Raw genomic sequence first — 26,098 nt, 5'->3', positions numbered from 1 at the left:
ACCTGGACCTGGAACTCTCAGTTAGGACATAGAAGCTGAATTACTGAGAAGCTGAGACCAGAATTACTCTGCAATTCAGTATTTTCAGATGGGGAAGGTGAGCCTAAGCCCTGTGCCTAGAGCTGGGCCCATCTCATGCCGAGCAGCTCACAATGAGAACAGTCAGGATTTGATCAGGCAAGAAGGCCTTCTTATCCCCAGTTCTCCAGGTTAAAATGCACAACATGGCGGGTGGCTCAGCATGTATTAGAGGAGGAGTCTTTGAAGCTAAAATCTGTGAGAAAAACTTTTACTGTAGTAACTCTTGCAGTACAGCTCTGTGTGGACAATTGCAGCAATCTCTCTGGACTCCTTTTTAAGAAAAAAGGATCTGAATCCCCAGTGCTAATCAGCACATGGGCAGTTAATTCCTTGCAGACAAGGCTGCACTTTGTTCTTCCTCCTTATACCAGTATTTAGATTATTAACTTCCTGTGACCAGAAGCAGTGTTCAGGGCTAATGGCCTAATTTATAGTTTATGACCTGCTGTTACGCACAGACCTCTTAACCACTTAACCTCTGGTGAGAAGCCCAGGAATCAGCTCATGGTCCAGGAGCATGGCCAGGCAGTGGGGACGTGAGCAGGCTGTCCTCTGCACGGGGTAACATGGCAAGATGTGTGGGTGTGCTGCCACGTGGTGCCAGGGCTCTGCCAGCCCGGGACTTCCTTAAGCTCACAGGCTGCCTAGGAAGCATGAATTTATCTGAACTCTGGCTTCTCTTGTTCTTCAGATCAACAAGACTCCATAACTTCTACTCTTCTCCTTGTTCTCCCTAAAGAGGCAACTGTTGGTGACTCGCTGATGGGACACAAAAAGGGATCCATGGCCTCCATGGCTCTGGCAGCAGGAGGTGCTGATGTGAGGGCTGAGAGTAGGATAAACACCAAGGGGAAGGGAAAAATACCAGCACCAACTATGTCGCTGCCCTATTTTCATTGCAGCTATCCATAGGTACATGGTCTGCAGTAGTTATGATGATTGTTGGGATGGATGTTCACATGACAGTTTTGCTGGAAAAGCACATGTTTGCAACATAAATAGTCTGGCTTTGCAACAGTGGTGTGCCTCCACCCCATGAGACCTCAGCTCCACAAGCTGGGGAGGTCCATCTTCAGTCCATGGACTCTCACATCCCTTTTGCCTCAGAAGATGATTCCCACAAACTTTGAGGGGAATCCTGCCAAATTTCCTGCCCCCATCCCAGAGAAAGTTCATTCCCCAGAAAGCAATCTGAAACCTCATTTATGAATTCACTGAAGCCTGTTTGGCAATGAAATCCCACTGTCATGCTGCATGACAGATTGTGCTCTGGAAAATGTAGTCCTTGGTGGGAATAGCCAGATCATTTTGATTAGCTTGAGTAGTTGTCTTGTGAAATTTGGCACCATGCAGTGCTTCATAAGTGTGTCATAAGTTAAAAGTTTTTTCTGTGTGTGGACCAGCCCATAGACTGTTCAGCTTTCCAAAATCCTGATATGTGAAGCATGGTATCATGGTTTCCTGCAGGGCCACCCTCCTGCAGTTTATCACCATGTCCTCTCTCCCTGTCCCAAACAGCCAACATCAATTGCATTTTGTTTGTCAGACATATGGGATGAGGACAAGATAGCAGAATTGCTGCTAATACATCCACAGCAGGTGGGTGCCTGGATTTTCACACATGGCATATGAGCCATTTTCTGTAATTTCCTTAAATTTCTCTTCTGGTCATGAATGAAAATGAGATGTATCAGGAGAGGAGAGCTAACTCGTTGATTCCTGTAAATCAGAGCTGACGGAGCCAACAAGCAGTAGTGGGGACAGTGATGCCCTAAGTGGTAGGGAGGATGCCCAGTGCTAAGTAAAGGTTCCTTTGGACCAGAGCCATGGTTATGCAGATGGTCTTCTTTGAGCCCAGGCCTGCCAAATGGACACTGATAGGGACTTGTTACTGTACTACTAGGAAAATGTCATTGTTCATTCTTCCAGTAAAATAACGCCCCTTTCCAGATTGTCTTCTAAAGAAAAATCCCAAAGCAGTGCATTAAAAACCAGTCATCTCTTTGGTTCTGGTTCTCTGTCTCAACAGCGGACAGATCAGTTTCATTTCCCTGCAGTTCTACAAATCCTCGATGAAACAAAACTGAAAGTGAACAATAAAAAGAAAAAGAAAAACCAATACACAAAAAAAAAAAAAAAAACCAAACATATTTAGAGATCTGTTGTGCTTATCTCTAACTTCCTGCTGTAGAACATAGTGTACCTTGTGCAGCTCCTAGAAACTGTAGTAGAATATCCAACACAGACCAAATGTTCCCTTCAAGCTTATTGGGTTCTTGTCTTTGATACACAAGCCTCACACTGAAAAACATGTAAATCTCCAGCAACCATTGACTTATTTCTTTATTGTTTTCCCTATGATATTACAGAAACACAAGATAAAAACAATTTCTGTTATCAGACTCAAAATAGACTTACTAGTGACATAACACTCTCACCTCTTTAAAGAGAGAAAATAGTATTTCACGATTATGTAATACATTTTGAGTGTTGTGGGTTTGGGGTTTTTTTTCCTCTTCTTTACCCTGGATTTAATGAAAAACACATCAAATATCTTAAAAGACCTTTCTTCTTTCCATTTGAATATAAAAACTGACAAACTCAGAGGTATCTTACTGCCCTTCTGCATTTCACTGGATGATTCTCTTACTAATTGCACCCCTGTAACCTTTGTTCTGATCTTGCATTAAAGTAAAATTTTGCAGTACTTTCTGGTGTTTTCTTAAGAGTTTTTCTGGTCAGCAGTTCCTTTTGTTTCCAGACTTGCTGTAGCATGCCTGCCTTCTAAAGCTTTCTGTAGCGTCTGTCATCATATAGTGTATTACAGGGGACAAACACACTTTGCTTTGCATAGGCTTGCCTTTTGTCCTGCTAACTATTGAGCAGAAGAAATGGGTTTACGATGAATTTTGTAGCTTATCTTCTTCTGTGAAAAAAGCTACAGGCTTTCTTGCTGGGGCTGGGCTGTGATGTGGGAGGCCTGACAACCTGCAAACGATGCAGCTGACAACCCGTCAGCTGAAGGGTGCTTGTGTGAAGCAAATGAAGAGATAACAGTGTGCAAAAAACAGGATATTGTATAAATGTGGGGATTTTTTTTGTGTGTGCAGAAGATTAGCATTAGATAAAAAGGAGCTAATTGGAAGGGGAAAGAGAGATTTGACAGGACAGAAATAAAAGAACAGTGCTCACAGTAGAAATGTATTCTCTACAAAGCCTTGGCCTATAAGTCTGCATGTCTGGATTCAGAATTGAGCAACTAAGTATGTACATGCAATGTTTCACTTCAAAACAAACTCCTTTTTGAATTACCCCGACGAAGTGAACAGAAGGGGAATCATTGTCACAACACGGAATGTGCTAAGGCCTGAAATGCTCTGCACCTCATACTCCTGCTTCTTATTTAGAAGGAGTAACCTTATGAACTGGTCAGGAATGAATACTGCCATTATTTCCAAGTGAGAAAAACAGACCCACAGAAAAAAAGAGAAACTGCTTCAGTCCTGGGCAGATTCCAAATTGATACATATTCTTTCAAAGGAGGAGAACTTGCTGAATTTTGAGTACTTTCTCACAGTAGCTTATTTTGTTCATAACCAAGTGTCCAGGTGAAGGAGATGGCTTTCAGGAGACCTACAGCACATAGCTGACAAAGCTCAGACACAAACCAGCTTTACAGTTACATCCATTCAAAGCTGCATTAGGAAGAACTTCAGATGGGATGAAAGTTAACTATCAAGAGGGCCATTAATAAGCCTACTACTGCTAGTTTATTCACAGCCTTGCATTTGGATTTCTCAACGTGCAGGTGGTGCTTTAAAGGATGCTGTGTGCTGAAGAATCACAGATTCATACAATGGCCTGGGTTGAAAAGGACCACAATGATCATCGAGTTTCAACCCCCCTGCTATGTGCGGGGTCACCAACCAGCAGACCGGGCTGCCCAGAGCCACATCCAGCTGGCCTTGAATGCCTCCAGGGATGGGGCATCCACAGCCTCCTTGGCAACCTGTTCCAGTGCCTCACCACCCTCTGTGTGAAAAACTTCTTCCTAATATCTAACTTAAACTTCCCCTGTCTCAGTTTAAAACCATTCCCCCTTGTCCTATCACTATCCAGCCCTGTAAACAGTCATCCCCTCTCCTGTTTCAAATATTGGAAGGCCACAGTTAGGTTGCCCTGGAGCCTTCTCTTCTCCAAGCAAGGATTGGGAAGGTTTGATATTGAGATATATGAACCTCCTCTCTGCCAGCCCTTGGCAGGTAGTTCTCCACTGTTAGCAAAGTCTGATTAGAAGATAGCACCTTGAATCTCAGATCAGGTGGTCTTGTCTTTTTTAAACGTCTTATTCTCCAAGAAAGACAAATTCAGTCTCATGACTATCTACTGACTTGCAGAATCAAACTCTATAACCACAAAGCAGTTATAAAGCTGGTATATTTATTCAGCACTGCGCGCACACACTGGGTGCAGGAGGGGAAGCCTCTCCTAACCTGCACACTGAAAGCAGGTAAGCATCTTTGTTTATAGAATGAATACATGCATATTCATAATATTTCCAAGAAAAGGAGTGGTTATTACAATTACTTCAAGGGATTCTTTACAATATTCCACGCCCATTCTATGCACCGACCTCCACCCCTAATTATTGCTTCTGTGCATGCTGTATGTCCTCCTCGCAGTGTACTTCTGACCTTGGTGTAGTTTGAGGAAGTATTGCGGTCTTACCTGGTTCAATTATCATGATGTAACTTCTGAGACCAATCAGCAGGCTCCTTGGGTTATGGTTGAGGTACCCCATTGTTTGCGTTCAACTTCTTTTACAATATAACAAACTAGCCTTTTATTCACTATGATATTAGATTTTGTAAAATAAGGACATCAAAGAAGCCCCATCAGAGAATGGGGCTTCTTACTGAAGATGCTATGTGCTGTACAATCACATTTTACCAACTTTCGTTTTTGGTGCAAATATTCCTTCTCTGTGCTAGCAATGAGGTGTTTTGTTTCTTTTATCTCACATAATGGAAGGACAGGATAACAATTACTTTGATCCCAGAGATCTTCAGGACAGCACTTCTCCAGCCTCTGGTCTCTGCTGATAATTGCTACACAGTAATAAACAGCCCTTTGCCTTTCCAAGGCTATTGTATCCTCTCTGTGGCACTGTGGGGTAATGAACACAGCCGCTCTGGCTGCCACTCTGAGTTTCTGGCCCTAAAATGTTTCTATTAGGATAAAAAAAAATAATAAAAAAAAAAATGCCCCAAAGCTTTGTTCAAGAAACAAGAAGTTGAGTGACCTTTCGGACTATCACGCGTAACCAAACTCTGGACAGAAGACCCAGGCTCAGTCTGCAGTGATCCTTCTGAATGAGCACACCAGCAGAGGAGAGATCCTCCTTCCTGCTCCACTGGGGAAAACAAAAGTGACTGTTCAGCCTGATTTTAGCATTGGGTTTATCTTGCCCTTTGTTTGTTTGTTTGTTTGTTTTCATATGAGAATGTACCTATCTGCCCGTTCTGCTGGTTTCATATCAAATGTGGGGAAATTTGAAAGCAAACTCAGCTCACCATTTTCTTTTTTTTTCCAGTAGAATGGCATTTCTTCTCATTTCCCAACATGTTCTTACATAACATAGGATTACACAGCATATCCCTCAAAAGAAAAGTCCAGCTTCTCTCAGGCTACACTTTTACTATTGTTCATTAGCAGGATTAACCTAAGCATTTCCCCACTCCTATCATCAAATCCCACATCTGCTACAAATATCTGTGCATCATTATTCAAGTAGATTTTACTGATGGTTTATGGCTTCATCAGTTTGTGAAGAGCATTTCTGCTAGTTCGTTGGTAGGTAGTTTCAAACCACAGATCAGTTCCCCATTGCTGCACTGGGAACTCAGGCACATAGCTCTCATCTCTCCTGGAATTAGGGCTTTATTTTGTACGTGGGAACATAAAGCTGAAGTTGCTCTTTTAATGCCGACTTTTGGAAGTTAGTGAATTCCCATGTACTGAAGTGATATTTGAAAGCTCTGAGTGGATGATATACTTTCTGATGTCATCATAATTTTAAACAGAACACTTTGTCACAGCTATAACCCAATCCCAATATACTCTGCTTCTTCTCCTTCACCCCAGCTCTTATTGCTCAGTGATGCCATATAGTATGGGATATACCTTTGGCCAGTTTGGGTCCACTGTTCTGGTTCTGTCCCTCCCAGCTCCTGCTGTACCCCCAGCTCCTCACCAGCAGGGCAGCACGTGAAGTACAAAAGTCCTGCAATTCAGAATATGGGTTCCAACAATCTAAAGCTTTAGTCATTACCATCTCCACCCCTTGTCCTTTTGGACCAGGATATAGGGTTTAACATTGCAATGAACTCCTCCCTTTACCTCTGCCCCAGCCTGTGCTTCTCTGTTGGCCTAAGTCCCTTAGATGTATACCTGTTCTGGCAAGGGCTAATCCATGAGCCACAATCCCTTCAGAGATACCTATTGTATCATGGAGTTATCCAGAGGTGTTTTGAGGTCTACCTGTTCTGGTGTGGGCTTACTGATGGACCACAACCTCTTCAGAGGTATCTCTTCTGCAGTATGGACTTATCCACAGGCACATTCATTTGGAGGTGTGGCTCTGGCGAGGCCTTGTCCATTGGCCACATATCCCTCAGAGGTCCCTTCGGGCACTGTTCTTTTGTATTATTCACAGCCACAGAGGCTTCAAGGTATATCCTGGCACGGCGTCATCCACAGACACTGCAAAGTATACCTGCTGCAACATGGATATCTCCATAGCAAGCAGCTATGGAGCAGCAGCAATGCCTTGGCCAGCTGCCAGAGTAGCTCCACAGCTGTTATCAGAATGTTCCCAGGCACAGAAAGGCAAGATGATAAGGAGTGAAGCAAACAGTAGAAGCAAAAGCAGCCACTAACAAGTACTGACTCTAACATGCAGTAAGGAAAACAAGCCCTGTGGCAAGGACAGGAGCCTGCGAATTAGCAGCAAACAGCTGCAACTTCTATAGATTTGGTCTAACATACTGCACACTTCAATCTGTCATCACCTTGAACCCTTTGTGCCTTATGTGGGTGCCAAAAGGTCTCTTGTGATGTAATTCATAGAATTATAGAATCAGAATGGCTCGAATTGGAAGAGACTTCAAACATCATCAATTTCTATCTCCCCCTGCTGTAGGCAGTGTTGCCAACCACTAGTCCAAGTACTAAATCAGATTGCCCAGGGCCCCATCGAACCAGGCCTTAAACACCTCCAGGGATGGGGCATCCACAGCCTCTCTGGGTAACCAGTTAAAGCCAGCAGGCACACAGCTGCTTGCTCACTCTGTCCCAATGGGATGAGGGAGAGCATCAGAAACCGCAGAAGTGCGAGAACTGGGGGTTGAGATAAAGACAGTTTACCAGGTAAAGCAAAAGCTGTACATGGAAGTGAAGCAAAGCAAGGAATTCAGTTGGTACTTGCCATCGGCATGCAGATGTTCAGCCAGTCCCAGGAAAGCAGGGCTCACTTGTAGTGGTTTCTAGGGAAGACAAATACCATCACACCCATGACACCTCCTTCCTCTTTTTTTATCCCAGATTTCATTGCTCAGTATGACGCCCTTCGGCATGGGATATCCCTTTGACCAGTCTGAGTCAGCTGTGTTGGTTCTGCCCCCTCCCAGCTCCTTGTGACCCTCAGCTGCTCACTAGCAGGGAAGTGTGAGAAGCTGAAACATCCTGGGCTCTGTGCAGCACTGTTCAGCAACAACTAAACCATTGGTGTGTGATCAACATAGTTCTCATCTTACATCCAAAACACAGCACCTTACAAGCCTCTATAAGAAAACTCTATTCCAGCCAAAACCACAAACCTGTCAAGATTGTACATAGCAATAGTTAGTTCAGCCAAAGCAAACTGAAGGCTGCGGGAACGATCTAAAACTTGCAGAGATGAAGGGCAATAAATGGAAGGAAATAAGACCTATTCTTGTTCTTAATTCAATAGCAGGAAGTAACTTTGAGTCAGAGCAGACAACTTGCTGTTTAAAAAGACTATACCTTTGGATAAGGTATTATTAAGGATGAGCAGCTCCAAACTTCAACAAATGGATACAGCCAAAGAGCAGCCTTTTGATTCTTATGGTATATACGGTTCCCTCTCCCACTTAAATTTGATCACTTCAGTGTAGTTATCTCTTTTGGCATTTTTCATGTTCTTTTCTCTTGCTGAATCTAATTGTCTTCCTGTAAACAGAGAATAAAACTTGGAAAAGTCAACAGCTCTAAAATCTAAAAGGGGAAACTATCACAATATTTGCCAAAATTTTCCTGCAGATCATTCCAAGTCATTTTTTATTCTCCAAATAAATAACAGTGAAAGAGTTTCTGATTGATTTAAAAGCCTCCGCTTAATCAGAGAGGTTTTGATATCTTCTGGAGACCAATTATGGCTTACAAGATAATGTATTCTTTGCAGTAAATATGAGAAAATAAAGCCTACAACAGATTTAGGTAAACTTTAACATTTACACTTGTGATCCTTTGCGTAGGAGGATGTGCAAAACAAAACTCTGTTGCGCTGCAAAGCTAGTAGAAACTTTCCAGATGTTGAATGTACTGACCTTCAGTAGGGGAGCGCTGAGTGGTAGGCTGTGGGGTTTTTTGTTCTTCTTCTTTTTTTTTTTTTTTGCTTAAAAATTTGAGGTTACTACAATGAGTCACGATGCCCTTACTATCTAGATATATGTGTCCTTCACGAGTCTTTTTTTTTTTTCTCATTTGCTACATGCCAAAATGTGGCTAATAGTCTCATTATAAAGATACTGTAATAGTTATTGCTGGTCTAGACCTGGGTGCCCTGTTGCTGTGTTTAGTTGGAGAGAAGTGGGAAGAAGCTCTCATTCACACAGATTATCAGAATACAGCTTGTCTGATGTAATGCCTACAAGATGTCAGAACTACTCTTCTCCTGGGATTTGGAAAAACAAATAGGTCCTGATACTTTATCTGGAGTTAATATTCTGTCTCAATCTGACTTACCCTAAATTTCCCTTAAATCTGTTTTTTTTTTTTTTCCTATTTCATCATCTGAGAAACCACGTGTTGCAAAGAAAATTAGCTCACTGTTCTTTTCTGGCATGCTAATTGCCAACTTAGATCAGTTTAGCATGCAAAATTTCCCTCTGTACTCCTGGAAAGGGGTTCAATGATGCCTATGAACTGCAAGTAGCAGTTACTGACTCTAAATTTAAAATAATTATCATCAGCACAGCTGACAGAATACACTGCCTTTCAGAAGCTGAAAAATGTGGACACTAGCTGATAACAACTCTTTTTCCTTCTTAAAACAAACACAGTTTTATAGGTGGGTTTAGGTTTGCAGAAGAGCAGGCACAGGGTCTCCATTCCCTGGCTGGGTTGCATGGCTTCCTGATGAAGTATTGTGAGGCTTTGGAGAAATGTTTTGCCTCGTGCTCCTAAAGCAGCTTGGAATTTAGATACTTTATGTAGATTCTATATAATGACATCCAAGGAGGCCATAAATATAATTGAAGTAATGCATCTGAAGTTCTTGGGAGTATTTTTTCTTTACCTAATTGAATGTTTTCTCCTAAAACATAAAAGCAACTAGGGACACATTCTTGGCTAGAATTAAAGACCTGAGCAGTACAACTGAAACTGCAGATTATGTTGTTTCTTATCCTTGGCAGCACATATATGATGAATTTGCTACTTTGAGCTGCTTGTATCTCCAGAGAACATCTGAGATTAAAATCAATGTTAATATTTGCACATACAAGTAAGGGGGTTCCCACCTTAAAGCCCAGTGCATTTAGAAAGACTGAGCTTATGTAGTCTCATGTCCCAGCAGTCAGCCCTCCAGGCATAAAGGAACCTGTTCTTCAGGATGTGCAGCCTCTTCAAGGACATCTCAAATGTCCCTGCAAAAAGAATTCTTCTACATTCTTTGCAGCTGGCTGTGGGGCTAAGGTTGCATTTTTTTTGCTGCCCAGAATGTGACAGCAGGACCACTGATGGTGGGCTCACTTCCCAATCCAAGGAATGGGTACACTAATGTCCTGAATTGTGGCTCTTCATCTGGGTTGTTTGGAATCCCGTGGGAGGATTATTGGTAGGGAATGTCAAAGAACAGATAAATATTAAAGAGCTTGAATGTCAGAACCCTCCTGACATGGGAAACCATGGGTAACCAAGATCCTGTGATTCATTCTTCACAAAAGCATCTTTGTTGCTTGGGATTCATGGTCTTCATGGCTATTACTAAGACTGAGGCCAGGGTGGATGCCTGTTGCTTAAATTGGTGACAATGGTCTTCGCTACAAAAAGATGTCTTCCTCTCACACTGGCCATTTTCCAGCTTTGCTTCCCCAAACAGGGATGTCAGGAGGGCACTGGATCCCACAGAGCAGATAAGTTTCCATCTTGAGAATGGTGTTCAATAAGGCTGAGTACAAGGTGCTGTACCTGGGCTGGGGCAATCCCTGATGTGTGTACAGACTGGGAGAAGAATTCATTGAGAGCAGCTCTGCCGAGAAGTATTTGGGGGTTCTGGTGGATGAACAGATGGACAAGAGCCAGCAGTGAGTGCTGGCAGCTCAGAAGGCCAACTCTCCTGGGCTGCATCAAGAGGTGACCAGCAGAAGGAGGGAGATGACTGTCCCCTCTACTCAGCCCTTGTGAGGCCCCATCTGGAGTGGGTCCAGAAGCAGACCACAAAGATGATCAGAGGGCTGGCGCATCTCCTATGAAGGGCTGAGACAGCTAAACATGTTCAGCTCAGAGAAGGTTCCGTGGACACCATACTGCAGCCTTCCAGTACTTAAAGGGATTAAATGTAAGGGAGAGAAAAGCAGTAGCAATGGGAAAGGCAAACAACACCACCCTTTCACCTTCTTCTCTTCAGAGCTGTTTAGGGGTATGTGACGGAGGCACCATTAAAGGAAGATGTCTTAGCACTGCGGAGACCATAAACTGGAGAACAGACCAGAGAAGAATCGCAGCATGGGCAGATTTACATTCATCAGGCCCCCTGGAGAAGATTTCTGGATGTGCAGTTGTATCAGATGCTTCTTGGGCTGTCCAACCTACTCATTGCTGGCATTCTTAATGCACATATGCTGCAGGGTCACTGTGTTCCGCCTCCAGAAACCAGCTATATCACCTTCGCTATTTCAGTCAACACTGTCATTAGGTTTATTTTCGCAAGCACTGGTAATGTGGCAGTCACGCTTTCATTAACACTGTGACCTCTATGAGTGCATGGGACTTGCTCAGAAAGCAGGATTCTTTTTAGTTGAGGAGAGCTTTATCAGCCTTTGCCCCTTCTCCAGAGCAAAGAATCTGCAGAGTAAAGCATCTCGTTTATCAGTCCAATTGTGATCTTTGAAGTCTGAGGCTGCAGGTGGAAGGGACAGCCCCATCATGCCGTGCCACAGGCTCAGAAGCAAAGTTCAAGCCTACTGCTGTCAGTTTGTATCCATTTGAAGCGTTGCTGTGCTTCTCTCCCTGCCTTTGGAGTTCCCTTGCCTGATGCTGAAGCTAGACTCAGGATGCTGCTGATAATGCATCACACCTCACGAATTTTAGTTCTAAAAATAAACATTTAGTTATCTCATATCCTGTGAAGAAAGGACCATCCATCACTAAGAAGGCAGGAAAAGCTCCCTCGTCTCTTTTCCTTGTAATTGCAAAGGAAATGCTGGGAAAGGAGAACTAGGGTAGCTGCTACTATTCTCAAGAGTCAGAGCAAGCAAAAGAGGGCTGGCAGCTCAGGCCAGCTACACTATTTCTGCTATTATATGTGCTTTAGCCTGCTTTTCTATTTCTCCCCCTCTCTCCTTCCTTATTGCAACATGATGCTTGCCTAGCAGAAAGACAGAGCCTGAAACTGCTTGCCTGAAGGCCTGGGAGGGGAGGAAATGGCAGTTTCTATTGCAGGATCCGGAGGAGGCCAAAGGGTATGGAGGAGCAAAGGGCAGGGATGTGGCTGGGATGGCACAGGCAGGAAGCTGCAGTATGGAATTAAGGAGGAACACTGAATTATTTCGCTTTGGGAGAACGTCAAGAAGCCTCCTGGAATGGATAGAAACGGATTCATTTGGGAATGCCTGCTTGAAGTATGGAAACTGGGAGCATCCCCATCTTGCTCCACGAAAGCAGAATTTAAACCATACACACATGCACACACAGAGCTCTGTTCCTTATGTGATACTGAATTCCCTGTGTCCAACAGATGTGAAATCCCACACCTGATCCTCCTTCAGATACGGCACTTCTGGAGTTATCTCCATTTTTCCAGCAACAGTGTTGTCTTCTGAATGTCAGGAGCCTCCTTAAGGTGACACCTCGGGGATCTGATAAAAAATTTACTTTTAAAAGCTTTTTCTGAATTAACTGCTGAAACAAGAAGTTTTCCAATGTCTGGAGTAAAGTGAAATGTAATGGTGCTTCAGCACTACCTGACTGCAGCTATACACGTTCGAAATCCGACATATTATTAATGTCATCACACATGACAGAAAATTGGAACCCATTTTAGAAAAGAGATGAATCGTCCACAAATCCACCTTACAGGAACAGCCACAAGAGATTACCCGGCAGCGTCATAACGAACCCTTAGCAATGGTTCGTTATGCCTGCTGCGTTTCTACGCTGCAGCTCTCAGCGATGCGAGCGCCCTGCCATCATTCTGACACCACACACACAAAGCGGGGCTTTTTCACCTTCCGCTTGCTGTTTCTTCAGAGGAAATGTCATACCACGATCTGGCAGCACCCGCTGCGGAAGTTCTTCAGCTTTCTGTACGCGCTGACACACGCTGGTGGAAATTCGCACTCGGTTTTGCCTTCCTCCCGTTGTTCCCCCGTGACTTTCAGCGACCGAAGCGCAGGCGGTCACCACTCGGCCTCTCCCACAGCAGCCCGTAACTTGGCAACGCTGCGAAGAAAAGGTTAACGAACAGTTCAAACACGAAGGCAGGAAGGCACGGCAGCCCCCCGAGGAGAGCTCGGCGTGCCGAGCGGGCGGCAGGCCGGCGCAGCCCGGGGGCACGGCCCGGAAACCCCCGCCCGACTCGCAGGGGAAGCACGTCGAGCGCGGGGGAAGCCCGCACCGCCAGGAAAGCACCCGGAGTCCCGCCCAGCGCCGTGCGGCACCGCTCCTCGCTCAGCAAACGGGCAGCGGGGACGCGGCGGCTCTGAGGGGGTCCGGGCAGCTCGGGGAGCGAAGGGGGAAGCGCACGAGGCTCGGGGGGACGGAGCCCGGAGGCCGCGAGCCGCCGCCACGGCCGGCACGGGACGGACGGACGCCCCGCCCTGTCGCCGTGCGGCGCATGCGCTGCGCGCCGCCGGGGCTTTCCAGCGGCTTCCCGGCCCTGACGCTCCCTCGGAGTTCCCCGGGCCGGGGGCCGCACCTCAGCGCATATAGAGCGCGGCCGCCCGTCCTCCGGGAGCAGCCAGCGGAAGCCGCGGCGGAAGGCTGTGAGTCGGGGGGACCCGGCGGGGCCGCGGCGTCGGGGTGGGGGCGAGCGAGCGCGACGGGGCGGCGGGAGCGTGGGGCCGTGGGGCGGCTGCCGGGCTGCGCCGCTTCTGCCGCTGGAGCCGGCTTTACCCAGGCGGGACGGCGACCGAGCTCCGCCGCGCTCGGCGGCTCGCCGTCACGGGGGTTCGGCGGTGAGCCGTGGCCGCACGCAGAACGGAGGCGGCCGGGAAGCGGCGGCCCCCCGCTCCCGGAGGGGTTTTTGGGGCCGTGTCAGCGTGACGCGGCGTCTGCCCTCGTGACGCTTTGTGCGGAGCTTGTTGGGTTTAACTAAACGAGGGGCTCCGCTGGTTTTAACCTGGCGGCGCGATAAAATTGAATCCCCGTTGCCTGAGGCTGTTCAGGCTGGAGGCCATCTGGACGGCCGTGCCTCCCTCGGTACGCGATGTTCCCGCGGTTGCGCAGCGGGCGCCGGGCTGCCGGCTCCATCCGCCCGCAGCGCTGCGCGGCTCGGCGAGGGCAGCTGGGCGAGGGCCTGCGGTGCCACTGCGCGTTTCCTGAAGGGAACGAGCTGCCGCTTCAGAGAAGCCTGCCCTGCAGTTTTAGTGCTTCTATTTGTAGCTCCTGCGTATCTCGCTATTGCACGCACGTCATTTCGTGTATTTTGAAACGCTCCCCCCTTTTTGCCTTCACAGGTTTTGTTCTGCACAAAAGCACTGATTGAAATTATAAACACTTACAGTTTTTCCTTGTGAGCAGTCAGTACCAGGATGGAGGCGTAGGCACCTCAAACGGGACTTAAGTCTGGACTCTGGGAGGTAGTTCTGTGCACAAATAAAGAAACTAAGGTGCTTTCTCCTTTTACCCGAGGGTTCTGTTTGCTTTATAAACATGGCATACAGAAAAACCTTAATTTATCACTATAAGGTTTCGTTATGTCCCAATGCAAAGCAATTTACTTATGTTAAAGGTGATAACTGCATACTTGTAACTAAGGCACCAGGTTAAAACTGAAACACGTTGTTCGTTCTGTGCTGTTACCGATAGAAGAGCCTGGGGCTGTTCCAGGCTCGTTAGTTAAGACAACTCATCCTTGTCAGAGGCAGTGTGTAGGATTTATTACATCTCATAGCTGAGCTTTAATATAAGTGAAGTTGAGTGTAAACTGACTTCTGAAGTCTTAGCAGTTCTTACAACAATATTCACGTGTCAAGGGTGTTTTTGGCAGTTCAGCAGTAGCAAATAGACTAGATCAATTCAGTGGGCTGTTTTGAGATTCCTGATGAGATTTGTAAACTGAAATTTTGTCTTTGTATAGTTGATCAGCTGCCTGGGGTGAAATAGTTTTTAAATCACTTGGCAGTATTTTAAACTGGGAAATACAACGTGTCCTCCACCCACCATTTTAGTTTCTTTATTAACAAAAGGATTTTGATAAACCCATTTGAGGCTTTCCCCTTAGGGCCCCAACCCCACCCGCCCGAGCAGTACTGCTCTCCCAGGTGCACAGCACAGGGAAAGCACATGATGTGACTGTGTAGCACGACGGAAAGTCCTCTTTGACATACCTGTGTTTGTCAATGGGATGGATCAGCTTTCGCACAGAAAGCAGTTGTGCAGACACAAGTATGAGAACTTGGCAAATGTTTTAAGTCTGATAGTCGCATGACTGATTCTGTTCATACATGCATTCAAAGTTATACATAAATATTTCATTTCCAGGTTCTTAATTTGTACTTGCAAGGGTTATTCAGAATTGCCTTTAGTGCACACAACTACCTCCCAGAGGAAGACTTGTCCCATTTTTTCCAACAACAGTTCATTATGAACATAATGGATAGTAGCCCTTTGTTGGCAAGTGTGATGAAGCAGAATGCTCAGTCTGGAGAACTGAAGTACGACTTATCTTGTGAGCTCTACAGAATGTCAACGTTTTCTACTTTTCCTGTTAATGTACCAGTGTCAGAACGAAGGCTTGCCCGGGCTGGGTTTTATTACACTGGTGTCCAAGATAAAGTTAAATGCTTCAGTTGTGGCTTAGTGTTGGACAACTGGCAGCCAGGAGATAACGCTATGGAGAAGCATAAACAGGTGTATCCTAGCTGCAGTTTTGTTCAAAACATGCTATCATTTAACAACCTTGGACTGTCCACTCATTCTGCCTTTTCTCCTCTGGTCACGAGCAATCTCTCACCATCTCTACGTTCCATGACACTTTCTCCAAGCTTTGAACAAGTTGGCTATTTCAGTGGCTCTTTTTCCAGTTTTCCTCAAGACCCAATTACTACTAGGGCTGCCGAAGACCTCTCACACTTAACATCTAAGCTTCACAACCCTTCCATGAGTACAGAAGAAGCTAGGCTGCGCACGTTCCATTCATGGCCCCTGATGTTTCTCTCGCCCACCGATCTGGCAAAAGCTGGACTTTATTACTTGGGGACAGCAGACAAAGTTGCATGTTTCACCTGTGGTGGTCAGTTGAGTAACTGGGAGCCAAAAGACAATGCCATGTCAGAGCATCGGAGGCATTTTCCCAACTGCCCCTTTGTGGAAAACATCATGCGAGACCAACCAAGTTTCAATGTTTCCAATGTGACTATGCAAACCCATGAAGCCCGTGTTAAAACGTTCATTAATTGGCCAACTCGGATTCCAGTTCAGCCTGAACAGCTTGCAGATGCTGGTTTTTACTATGTAGGTAAGAAAACCTGATGTCTCTGATGTCATTCGTATTGCTACATCAACATTAAGTTGTGTAAATGGTTGCTAGATATTTCACCTTGTGTTTTAAAGGCCGCAACGATGATGTCAAGTGTTTTTGCTGTGATGGTGGGTTAAGGTGCTGGGAATCTGGAGATGATCCATGGATTGAGCATGCAAAGTGGTTTCCAAGGTAACTTGCAAATTCTTTATCACAATTGGTTCGCATCCTTACTGTTAAAATAGTTTTAATTCTGGTAGTTATGTATGACACCAAATGTATTTATTTTTACCATATGGTGTACAGATTATCATTTGGTTATATTTCATGCAAAAACTCTTGACGTGCTAAAGTGGGTTTGAATCGCTTCTTCATTAAGCACGATATTTAATGCTTTCCACTTAATGACTGAAAACTGTATGCATCCCCAAATCAAGCAAGTGATGCTGCATTGTTGATGAGGGGCACCTTAGGTAAGGAAGCAGTCAGAAAGCAGGCTGAGGAGAAGAGCTGCTGAGAAGTGAGGTGGAGAGGACTTTGAACTTTGGCCTAGTTCTGTGCATGTCTTGAATGCTCTTGAACCTGCCTTTCAGCAAGTAGTTTAGTCTCCTACGTATAGAAAGGACTGTGAAGATTTCAGTGGCTGTGAACATGTCTTTATTGGAAAAATGGTAAAAATAACTTCTGAATACATTCCCTGTAATTAAGTAGCAGTTGTGTGCCCAGTTGCTGCCTGTACCTCTGGAAATCTCCACCTCCATTAATGACAGAAATAGCTTTCCTGAAATTGAGTGCAGCCAATAGTAAGTCTTTACACTGTAGATCTCCAGCTAATCATTCGTAGTTAATTTACCAGCTCCTGTTGGACTACAGGATGCATGTATAAAGTGATGCCTTTTGTTTCTGTACTTAAGAAGAAATAAAACTCTGAATTCTTGAAGCAGATCTGGCTTTGATAGTGGAGAGTTGAGTTCTGAATTTCTGAATGATTTGAGTAGGAGATAAAAAAAAAAAAAACAAAAAAAACCAATGAGATGTGGTTAGAAACAGTTTATCACTGCATTTGCAATGGCACTGACATGCTGTCATATCTCATGAAGTGCCATTTTGACTAAAAGTAGTAGCACATATAGAGCTGCTGCATTTATGTGCCTAATCCTACTCACTGCTGAACATAATGGAAAAGTTTTATCAGAGTGTAACCAGATACTAGACTATATCAAGCTTACAGTTTAGAGAACTCTTCACCCAATGAAAAGGAAGAGAAACATGCATTTAATTTATGTGTTGTTGTAGGTGGCTTCATTCTTCTGCATTTTTATTTTTTTGTTGTTCCCATTGGGAAATAGGAAATAAATTATGTTTTTGCCAATGTTTCAGGTGTGAGTATCTGCTTCGTGTGAAAGGAGGAGAGTTTGTAAGTCAAGTTCAGGCCAGGTTTCCTCATCTTCTTGAACAGGTAAACCTTACAATTCTGTAACTTTGCTTTTTCCCTTGCTGAATAGTGCTGTGCTCTTCTGGAGGGTCCAGTATCTCCTTCTGCCTTCTAGATATATTTCTACTAGGTTTACAACGTGGTAAATGCTCTTTATGAGTACAAAACAACAAAATTAGTGCTGATCCCTGGGCAATGGGACTGAGTGATTGGAGCTTACCCTGTACAGGGTTACTCACATAAGGAGCGTCATGGGAAATTAAAAAGTAGGCGGTGTAATGTTATAGTAGTAATTCCAAGGTTACAACACTCAGTCACTTACAGACAATCCTTTGTTACTTGTTAGGAGGCAATTAGATCCTTTGAACCTCGGTGTCAGGAGAAGGAAGTTCTGATTATGCAAGTTCTGGTGAATAATGCAAATCAGCAGCTGCTGTTTGAGAAACTGGTCACGGGCAATTCTCATAGTCTCACACATGAGTTACTTTGGGTTTTCTAATAAGAAGCTGAGCTTTTCACAGAAGTGGTCAGCACTAACTTTGTATTGGTTATCTATAAATTCAGGCTTTTGTAACCACATGTCAAATCCTTAATGGGTACCATTCAGTTAGAAAACTTAGCATGACTGAGAGACTACTGTGCTGGTGTGGTACATGGAGGGAAAAGCAGTGCTTGGATAGTAATATAATTTCATTATGTTCCACAGCTCCTGTCAACTTCTGATACACCCGTAGATGAAAACATGGATCCAAGTATGTATAACATGGAAAGCACATTGTTGAAGTTCCTCAGCACTTTGTGTACTTAATGACTGGATCTCTGAAACTAATCTGTTTAGCAATTCTTAGACTTGCTTGGGATCAGCAGTGTTATAGTTGCCTCTATGACTTCAGAGAAGCTACTTCTAGAGATCGGAACTTGGTGGAGCAGTTGCTTGAGGGTGTCATGAGGTTGTGCAATTCCATTTTTAGGCATGTAGATGGTTAAAAAGGGAACAGGGCAGCAGTGATCACGAAAGGGTAGGACAAGCTGATAAAGTGAAGTCTTTGAGTTCCATTGTGAGTGGAACTCCAGTTATGGTGAGTAGGAGATAATGCTGTAGTTCCTGCTGGTTAAGGACAAAGACTCAGTCCCACGTGTCTGGTGCTCAGTAAGTTGAATGGAAAGTATTTGTCGAGAGCTGAAATAGCATATACCACAAAGAACTGGTCTCTGAATTTGGGGTTTCTAGCTTCTCAAGGCTGAAGTTAGAAATAACTAAGCATAAAAAGCCCTGCAAACCAACACGCACACAAAAAATCCTAAGTCACAGTGGGATTCTATGTGCTTTCTCTGAACTATCTTAAACAATTTAGCGAAGACTTGACATGAATCAAAGTTGAGTATGGATCCAGTACAACTGAATCTAAATAACTTGTTTAATTGCTAAAATGCCTTTGAAAAAGACTAACCACTGAAGGTGTTAGCTTTTATAATATTTAGGTTTTGCATGTAGGTAATGTTTATGACTTATAGGAGTATTCTGTTCTTTCTGATAAACATTGACTTCTTCTGTTCAATTAGTTATTCATTTTGAACCTGGAGAGAGTCCTTCAGAAGATGCAATTATGATGAACACACCTGTAGTTAAAGCTGCCTTGGAGATGGGATTCAGTAGGCGTCTAGTAAAGCAAACAGTGCAAAGTAAAATCCTGGCCACTGAAGAAAACTACAAGACTGTTAATGATCTTGTGTCTGATCTACTCACTGCTGAAGATGAGAAGAGGGAGGAAGAGAAAGAGAGACAGTTTGAAGAAGTGGCCTCAGGTATGCATAGGGTGAATAGAAATGAAAGCATAAAGTGTTTGCATTGTTCAGCTTTCTGGCCTGACTTTTCTAGTTGTTTTTATTCACAAAGTAATTTAATTTAACTTGCTGTTAGAATCAACTTCTATAAAAGTATTGTTTGCCTGTCTATATAGAACTGGCAGTCTCAGTTCTTTCCTTTCTAGGAGCATGGTTTGTACAGGTACTTGGACTTTAGAATTACCTTATTCTCTCCACAGAAGCAAAGCCATATTTTAATAAATTTGTACTCTTATATTGCTATTAATCAAATTTAAGCAAAATACTTCAAGACTTTTTTTCTTTGTCTCCTTCCAAATTTGTCTGCTTTTTATTCGTGAGTCAACATAGCCACCTCTTAGAAGAGGTTAGAGGGCTAATTTAAATCCTACAGGATTGTCAGAGTCAAGGCTATTTTGTCAGACTTTGTGTCTGACTTAACCATGTATGTCAGCTATTAATAATGCTTATTTGATGCACCTTTGACATTTGCTGCTGTTTCTAGGCTGTGTAGTTTTTGAAGCAAAAACCTCCTGCTATTTCGGAGTCTGTGAAGCAGTTAACTAAATCTCTCAATTGAAAGTTGAATTGGTTTCTTGCCTGCTTGTGTATTCTATTACAAAAGCAGAGGTGGCTTCAGCCATTGAATCTTTATGGGAATTACATGTTTTTTTTATCAATTGTATATGATAGACTATTTAATAAACAAAATTCTCAAGTCTAGTTGTGCTATGCTTCTATTTTCCTGCACATAATTGTGTTGGGTAACTCTTAGGAAAGATTAATCCTATCTACATGTCAGCCTTTCAGTTCTCAGCATTGGTGTTATGCAGAGGATGATTCTTGCTAGTGTGAAATTAGATAGGATACTCTGGAACGCTTTCATCCAGTGGTAGGAGCAGGAGGTTTCCTTAGCAGAAAAAGCTTCAACACTTTTGGCTTTCTTTAAACATATTGTGTGTGTGAACACTGCTAAAATATTGAGGTCTTTTTTTGATCTGTAGTAAGTGAATATTTTGAATAGAGTTGAATGAATGCGTTCATTTAAAATGTACCTTGAAATGCCGTATTCCTAACAAACATGTAATCTTCTCTGTATTCCAGATGATTTGTCCTTAATCCGGAAGAATCGGATGGCTTTATTCCAGCGTTTAACCTCTATACTTCCAATCCTTGGGAGTTTACTTTCAGCTAATGTGATAACAGAACTTGAGCATGATGTCATTAAGCAAAAGACTCAGACACCATTGCAAGCAAGAGAACTGATCGATACAGTTCTAGTGAAAGGCAATGCAGCAGCCAGCATATTCAGAAACTGTCTAAAAGATTGTGACCCTGTACTTTACAAAGACTTATTTGGTATGTCATTTTTTTTCTTAACAATTCTCAGTTTATCAGAGGCTAATCAAAGCTGTGTAAAAATCACATGCTGTTGGAATATAGAGAAGTAATTTGAATGTTTTCCTCTTATTTCAGTGGAGAAGAGCATGAAGTATGTTCCCACAGAAGATGTATCAGGTATCTTAAATTCTGCTTTCTTAATTTGAAGGGTATTGTGGGACATATAGTTAACAAAGTTCTTTTCTTTTGAGGATGTTTAAGAAATGGGTTTTATTCTGTACTGTCTCCCTGATTTGCTTTAGTAAGATATGTTTATCTGAAAGTCAAGTGTAAGCTAGTCTGTCTGCCTTAAGCTATACATTGTGCTTTACACAGGTACTTTTGCACTAGGTAGGGTTTTCTGGAGCTTGAGAATTCAGGTACAGGCTGGACTTGAGCCTGTTACAAACTTTCATTCAGGCATTTGGCTGAAATTGGGCAGTGAATAGTAGGTTAGCATATCAGAGCAGATATCATGATTTCTACTTTTTTGAAGTGGTTTATAGCTGTCCTAAGATCTAGTTTGGCCAACAGCTGGATAGAAGAATTCATCAGACATGAGTTAGTTTGCTCTAGTTCTTACTCCCATAGTTCAGATGTTTATGAAATTTAATATGTTAATAGACTGCATTAAAGTATTCAAGCCTGAATGTAGTTCACTTCCACCAGTCACTGTACGCTGTGCCTCTAATATCTAAACATGAAGAGTACAGCATATGCTAAAATATAAACAAAAGGCTCAAGAACTAGAGCTGGTTGCAATCCCTGAGCTGTTTGTATTACAGAAATGGAAAGTGCAGACTAGCTGGTTCCTTGCACACCAGTTTCGGAGCTGAGATGTGCTTCTTTCCATAACTATGTTTGCCATCTATAGTGAATACAGATAATCACATTCCATTTCACTCTTTATTTCCCCACTTTCTAAGCAGAATGCATTTCTACTCAGGCTTTTTAACAGTTCATTTTTTTTTTTTTCCCAGGTTTACCTATGGAAGAACAACTAAGGAGATTGCAAGAAGAAAGAACGTGTAAAGTTTGCATGGACAAAGAAGTTTCTATTGTTTTTATTCCATGTGGGCACTTAGTGGTATGCAAAGAATGTGCACCATCCCTTAGAAAATGCCCTATTTGCAGGGGAACAATAAAGGGTACAGTTCGTACATTTCTTTCGTAAGGAGGGAAACTTGCAAAATATTTTTGCCCAACAGATGACAGAAACATTCATGCTCAAACCAGCAATGTCTTCAGAATGGGAAAATTGTGTTATAGAAGATGATTAATCAGCTGTCTAACACAGTTGTGTAACAGTGGAGTGAATCAACATAATGAATATTTTGGGTCTTGCTTGCCAAAGAAAACTTCTATTTATAACACTAACTTGGTACTAAGATAATGTTTCCTTTCTAAGGAAAGTAGTTCCATTAGTATGCTGTTATCTGAATAATAAAACAAAACCCCTCTGGTCAAGTTTCTCAAATTGAGCTTTGCATAACTCTTCATCATGCATTTATTCCTTGATGTGTGGTGGGCTAACCTTGCCCTCTCATTTCTTAACAAGGTGGGGCAAGAAGATAGGATAGAAAAGCATATGGGTCAGGATAATGAGTGGGAGATGGCTCAAGAATCTCTGTCATAGTCAAAATAGACTCGATGGGGTGCGGGTGAATTTAATTTACTGATAGTTCTCACTATCCTACTATTACTAGAACAGACCACCTTTTCCCCCCAGCTCTGCTGCTTTCTTTGGCTCAGCTTTACTCCTAATTCTTCTGCCTCCTCCCTGCCCAGAATGTGGTTTTTATTCATGCCTGCTGCTTCAGAAGACACCAGTATAGAACTGCTCTTACAGGAACAGACTGCTCTGGTGTGGGTCTGCCCCATGTGTGCAGTCCTTGCCAGAAAGCCTGCTCTATGGGGGGTTGCTCTTCAGAAACACAGTTCCTGGTAGGAGCCTGCTTCTGCAGGAGCTTCATATCCACCTGCTGGCAGAGCATCCTCTGTAAGCTCTAAGTTGGATATCTGCTCTGCTGTGATCCTCTATGGGCTACAGGGGGACAACCTGCTCCAGGGCAGTCTGCTCTGGTGCCAGGAGCTGCTCTTGCTCTCCTCCTGCATTGACCTTGGTGGCTGCAGGGCTCCCAGCTGCAGTTGTCTAGAGATATTTACTAATTTCTTAAATCTGCTATCAGATGTAACCAGCATTGCTCACTGGATTGTTTTTGGCCAGCCATGAGTCCCTGTTGGAACTGGTTAAGTCTGCCAGGCTGTGGTCTGTTCTCACAGAGGCCATCCCTATAAGCACCCTCTGCCTCCAACATCTTTCCATGTAAAGTCAGTATAGGATGTGAGGAAACAAGAGGGATTTTCTTTGATAGTGAATTTCAGCTACTGTTCTTGTTCTGTTTTGGTTTTCTTGTAGATGGGGGGGAGAAAATAGACTAACTGTTGAAGGAAAAGCAAGACTTTTTAAAGTTTTTGATTGTGTTTAGATATGTGTAATGTATATTAATAACAGTTTATATGAAGAATTAAAATATTTTTACTTAGCAAATGAGTGCTTGTTTATTCTGTTCCCGTTGTTGGCTTTTCTCTGTAGGCTGCAGTCACTGAACTCTTCTGTCAGAAGTTTGGACTTTTTTCAGTTCTGTGGTCTTCAGTGTTTCATTCCCCGAAGCAGGGGATTCAGACTTCTAACATTATTTAGTTAGTTTAATAAATCAGCATCTAGTACTTCTGTCTTGATTTTTTTTCAAAGAATAGAAACTGTGGCCAGGAATGGTTCTAAAGACCTTAGAGATTAAATGAAAGGTAGCTGTGCAGCAGTATAACCTTAATGTTGAAAAATTAAAATGTAAATGCAGTATTTAAAAGCTTGAAGTGATTGTGCAATTTAATAGTAAGATTTCCCAGCCTCCTTGGAAGCCTTGGGATTGTTTTGTAAGCTGGTAATCCCGTGACTCCTTTAACTCTTTACCTTTTTCTGTTCTGTATCCCAGGACTTGCACAGTAGCTGCTCACCTCTATGGGGGGAAAGTATTCATGGATATTTTTCAAGGACTTAACATCAAATTTCAGGAGAAGAATATGCTGGGATAACTATCAAATGCTGCAGCGCTGCCAATTTGTCAGACTTCATCTTTTCAAGTTCCATGTTAATGTTGAAGTGTATGTAGGTTTCTCAATCTTCACACCTGTGTATAACAATATTTGTGTCCTTCGTTGTAGTGTGATATGAAAATGCTGTTTTTCAAGTTCCAGGATGGTGGCAAGGTGTAGATGTGTAACTGGTTCCCATCTCTTCATCTATAGATCTTATGTGTACACATCTGTTGTAAAAAGAACTCCACATACATGAAGGTAGCAAAGGCTGTGCAGTTTGTGGCTGGTTATTGTGATTTGGTGACACTGAAATGGCTGCTTACTGTTCAGAGCAAGACCTGCATTGTGCAGGGAAATGCTTGTCACTAGTGAATTGCCATTCATGCATGAAGATGTTACATGGGTGGTGTTTGTATACATCTTTCCTGTTGTTAATCTACAGTTCATATGTACAAAAGCGCCCTTGTCTGAGTCTTTCAAAGAAACCTCTGGGTCTCCTGACTTAACCACCTGCCAGCTAGGGCAATCTACCTGTGGGTTCCTGCATAGGCTGAACTGTATGTTGTATTTCTAGCAAAATTGCAGCCACACCCTTCTGAGGGTACCTGGAAACAGGCTGGACTGATGGGCTGGGGCCAGTGGGATGAAGTTGAACAAGACCAACTGCTTTGGCCACAACAACCCCGGGTAATGCTACAGGCTTGGGGTAGAGTAGCTGGAAGACTGTATGGAGGAGAAGGAAGTTGGTTGATGCTTGGTGAACATCAGCAAGCAGTGTGCACAGGTGACCAAGAAGGCCAATGGCATCCTGCCTTGTATCAGCAGTAGTGCAGCCAGCAGGAGTAGGGAGGGGATCATCCCTCTGTGCTGAGACCTGGTGAGGCCACACCTCAAGTACTGTGTTCAGTTTTGGGCCTCAGCACAAAAAAGAAATTGAGGCCCTGGAGCATGTCCAGAGAAGGACAACAGAGCTGTGAAGGGTCTGGAGCGCAAGTCTTATGAGGAGCAGCTGATAGAACTGGGATTGTTCAATTTAGAGAAGAGGAGGCTCAGGGGAGACCTTACTGCTCTCTACAACTGCCTACAAGGAGGTTGTGGTGAGGGAGGGGTTCAGCCTCTTTTCCAAGATAAGAGCAGCAGGATGAGAGGGGATGGCCTCAAATTGCACCAGGGGAGGTTCAGGTTGAATATTAGGAAAAATTTCTTCTCAGAGAGAGAGGTGAGGTACTGGAACAGGCTGTCCAGGGAGGTGATGGAGTCACCACCACTGGAGGTTTTAAAGAAGAGTAGATGTGGTACTGAGGGATATGGTTTAGTGGGCAATCTTAATGGTAGGTAGACAGTTGGACTCAGTTATCTTAGAGGTCTTCTCCAGCCTTAATGATGCTATGATTCTACATGACTGATTTGTTAGCAGATTCTGGGTGTTTCCATCAGTAGTATTGCAGATCTCCACATTCAGTGAAGGTAATTATGCAAATGCATTTTAGTTCTTGTTTGTCTTTCCTCTGCATCTCTAAGCTAGATAGAGTCCCTTTGAAGTGATACTGGAGGTACTGTTTTTGAAGCAGTCTTGCTTTGCAGTCTGGGGGAGGAGTGGATCATCTTTTTACATATTTGTAGTGTGAATTCAGTGACCCTGACTTGTGACCTTATCCATTCTTCCATAGTTTACACAGTACTGTTTTAATACTGTACAATAGCTAGCACCACTTTCACATACATACCTTGCAGTGCATAGGATTCTTTAGCTGTACTTTTGTCCAACTGTATTACATGTACTTCCTTTGATTTTGCAATTTAATAATGCAAATATTTCAAACATAGAACATAACTTTAAGCAGCTTTGATTAACATCCTTCTGCTTTTGAACTTCATAAAGGCTCTTTTGTCTTATGTAGCAACTTACAAAGCTAAAGATGATTAAAAAAACTTGATAAGGCGTAAGGTGCACGACTTGGAAGCTGATGTTCAAAGCAGCAATACTGGAACCAGCTGTACTTTAGATTGATGAAGGTAGTCTGCATGGGGAGCAACAGCCAGGCTAACAGCAAGTGCTGGCATGGAAGCCCTGC

The 26,098-nt window shown here is 43.5% G+C and overlaps 1 protein-coding gene and 1 long non-coding RNA gene across 3 annotated transcripts; one reads left to right on the top strand and one right to left on the bottom strand.

Moving 5' to 3' along the window:
- Nucleotides 1-2,259: 2,259 nt before the first annotated feature.
- LOC149920285 (uncharacterized) lies at nt 2,260-13,003 on the bottom strand. Of its 2 annotated transcripts, none has more exons than XR_016463416.1 (4): nt 12,867-13,003; nt 9,903-12,461; nt 6,265-8,331; nt 2,260-5,494 (listed from the first exon to the last, which is right to left on the bottom strand). It is a non-coding gene; the product is annotated as an uncharacterized LOC149920285 (long non-coding RNA). The 2 variants fall into 2 exon arrangements; XR_016463417.1 differs by having other exon boundaries at nt 2,260-6,364; nt 6,622-8,331.
- Nucleotides 13,004-13,395: 392 nt separating this feature from the next.
- BIRC2 (baculoviral IAP repeat containing 2) lies at nt 13,396-23,475 on the top strand. The gene is made up of 9 exons (XM_031595881.2): nt 13,396-13,586; nt 14,280-16,282; nt 16,378-16,477; nt 17,666-17,744; nt 18,427-18,472; nt 19,284-19,526; nt 20,649-20,903; nt 21,021-21,062; nt 21,905-23,475. The coding sequence occupies exons 2-9, from the start codon at nt 15,409-15,411 to the stop codon at nt 22,096-22,098; spliced, it is 1,833 nt and encodes a 610-aa protein (XP_031451741.1). The 5' UTR covers nt 13,396-13,586; nt 14,280-15,408; the 3' UTR covers nt 22,099-23,475.
- The last annotated feature ends 2,623 nt before the right edge of the window (nt 23,476-26,098 follow it).

This window comes from Phasianus colchicus, chromosome 1 (assembly GCF_987193195.1).
Source record: "Phasianus colchicus chromosome 1, bPhaCol1.hap1.1, whole genome shotgun sequence".
NCBI classification, from domain to species: Eukaryota; Metazoa; Chordata; class Aves; order Galliformes; family Phasianidae; genus Phasianus; species Phasianus colchicus.
Note: the sequence above shows the minus strand (reverse complement) of the source record. Positions and strands in the feature narration are given on the sequence as shown.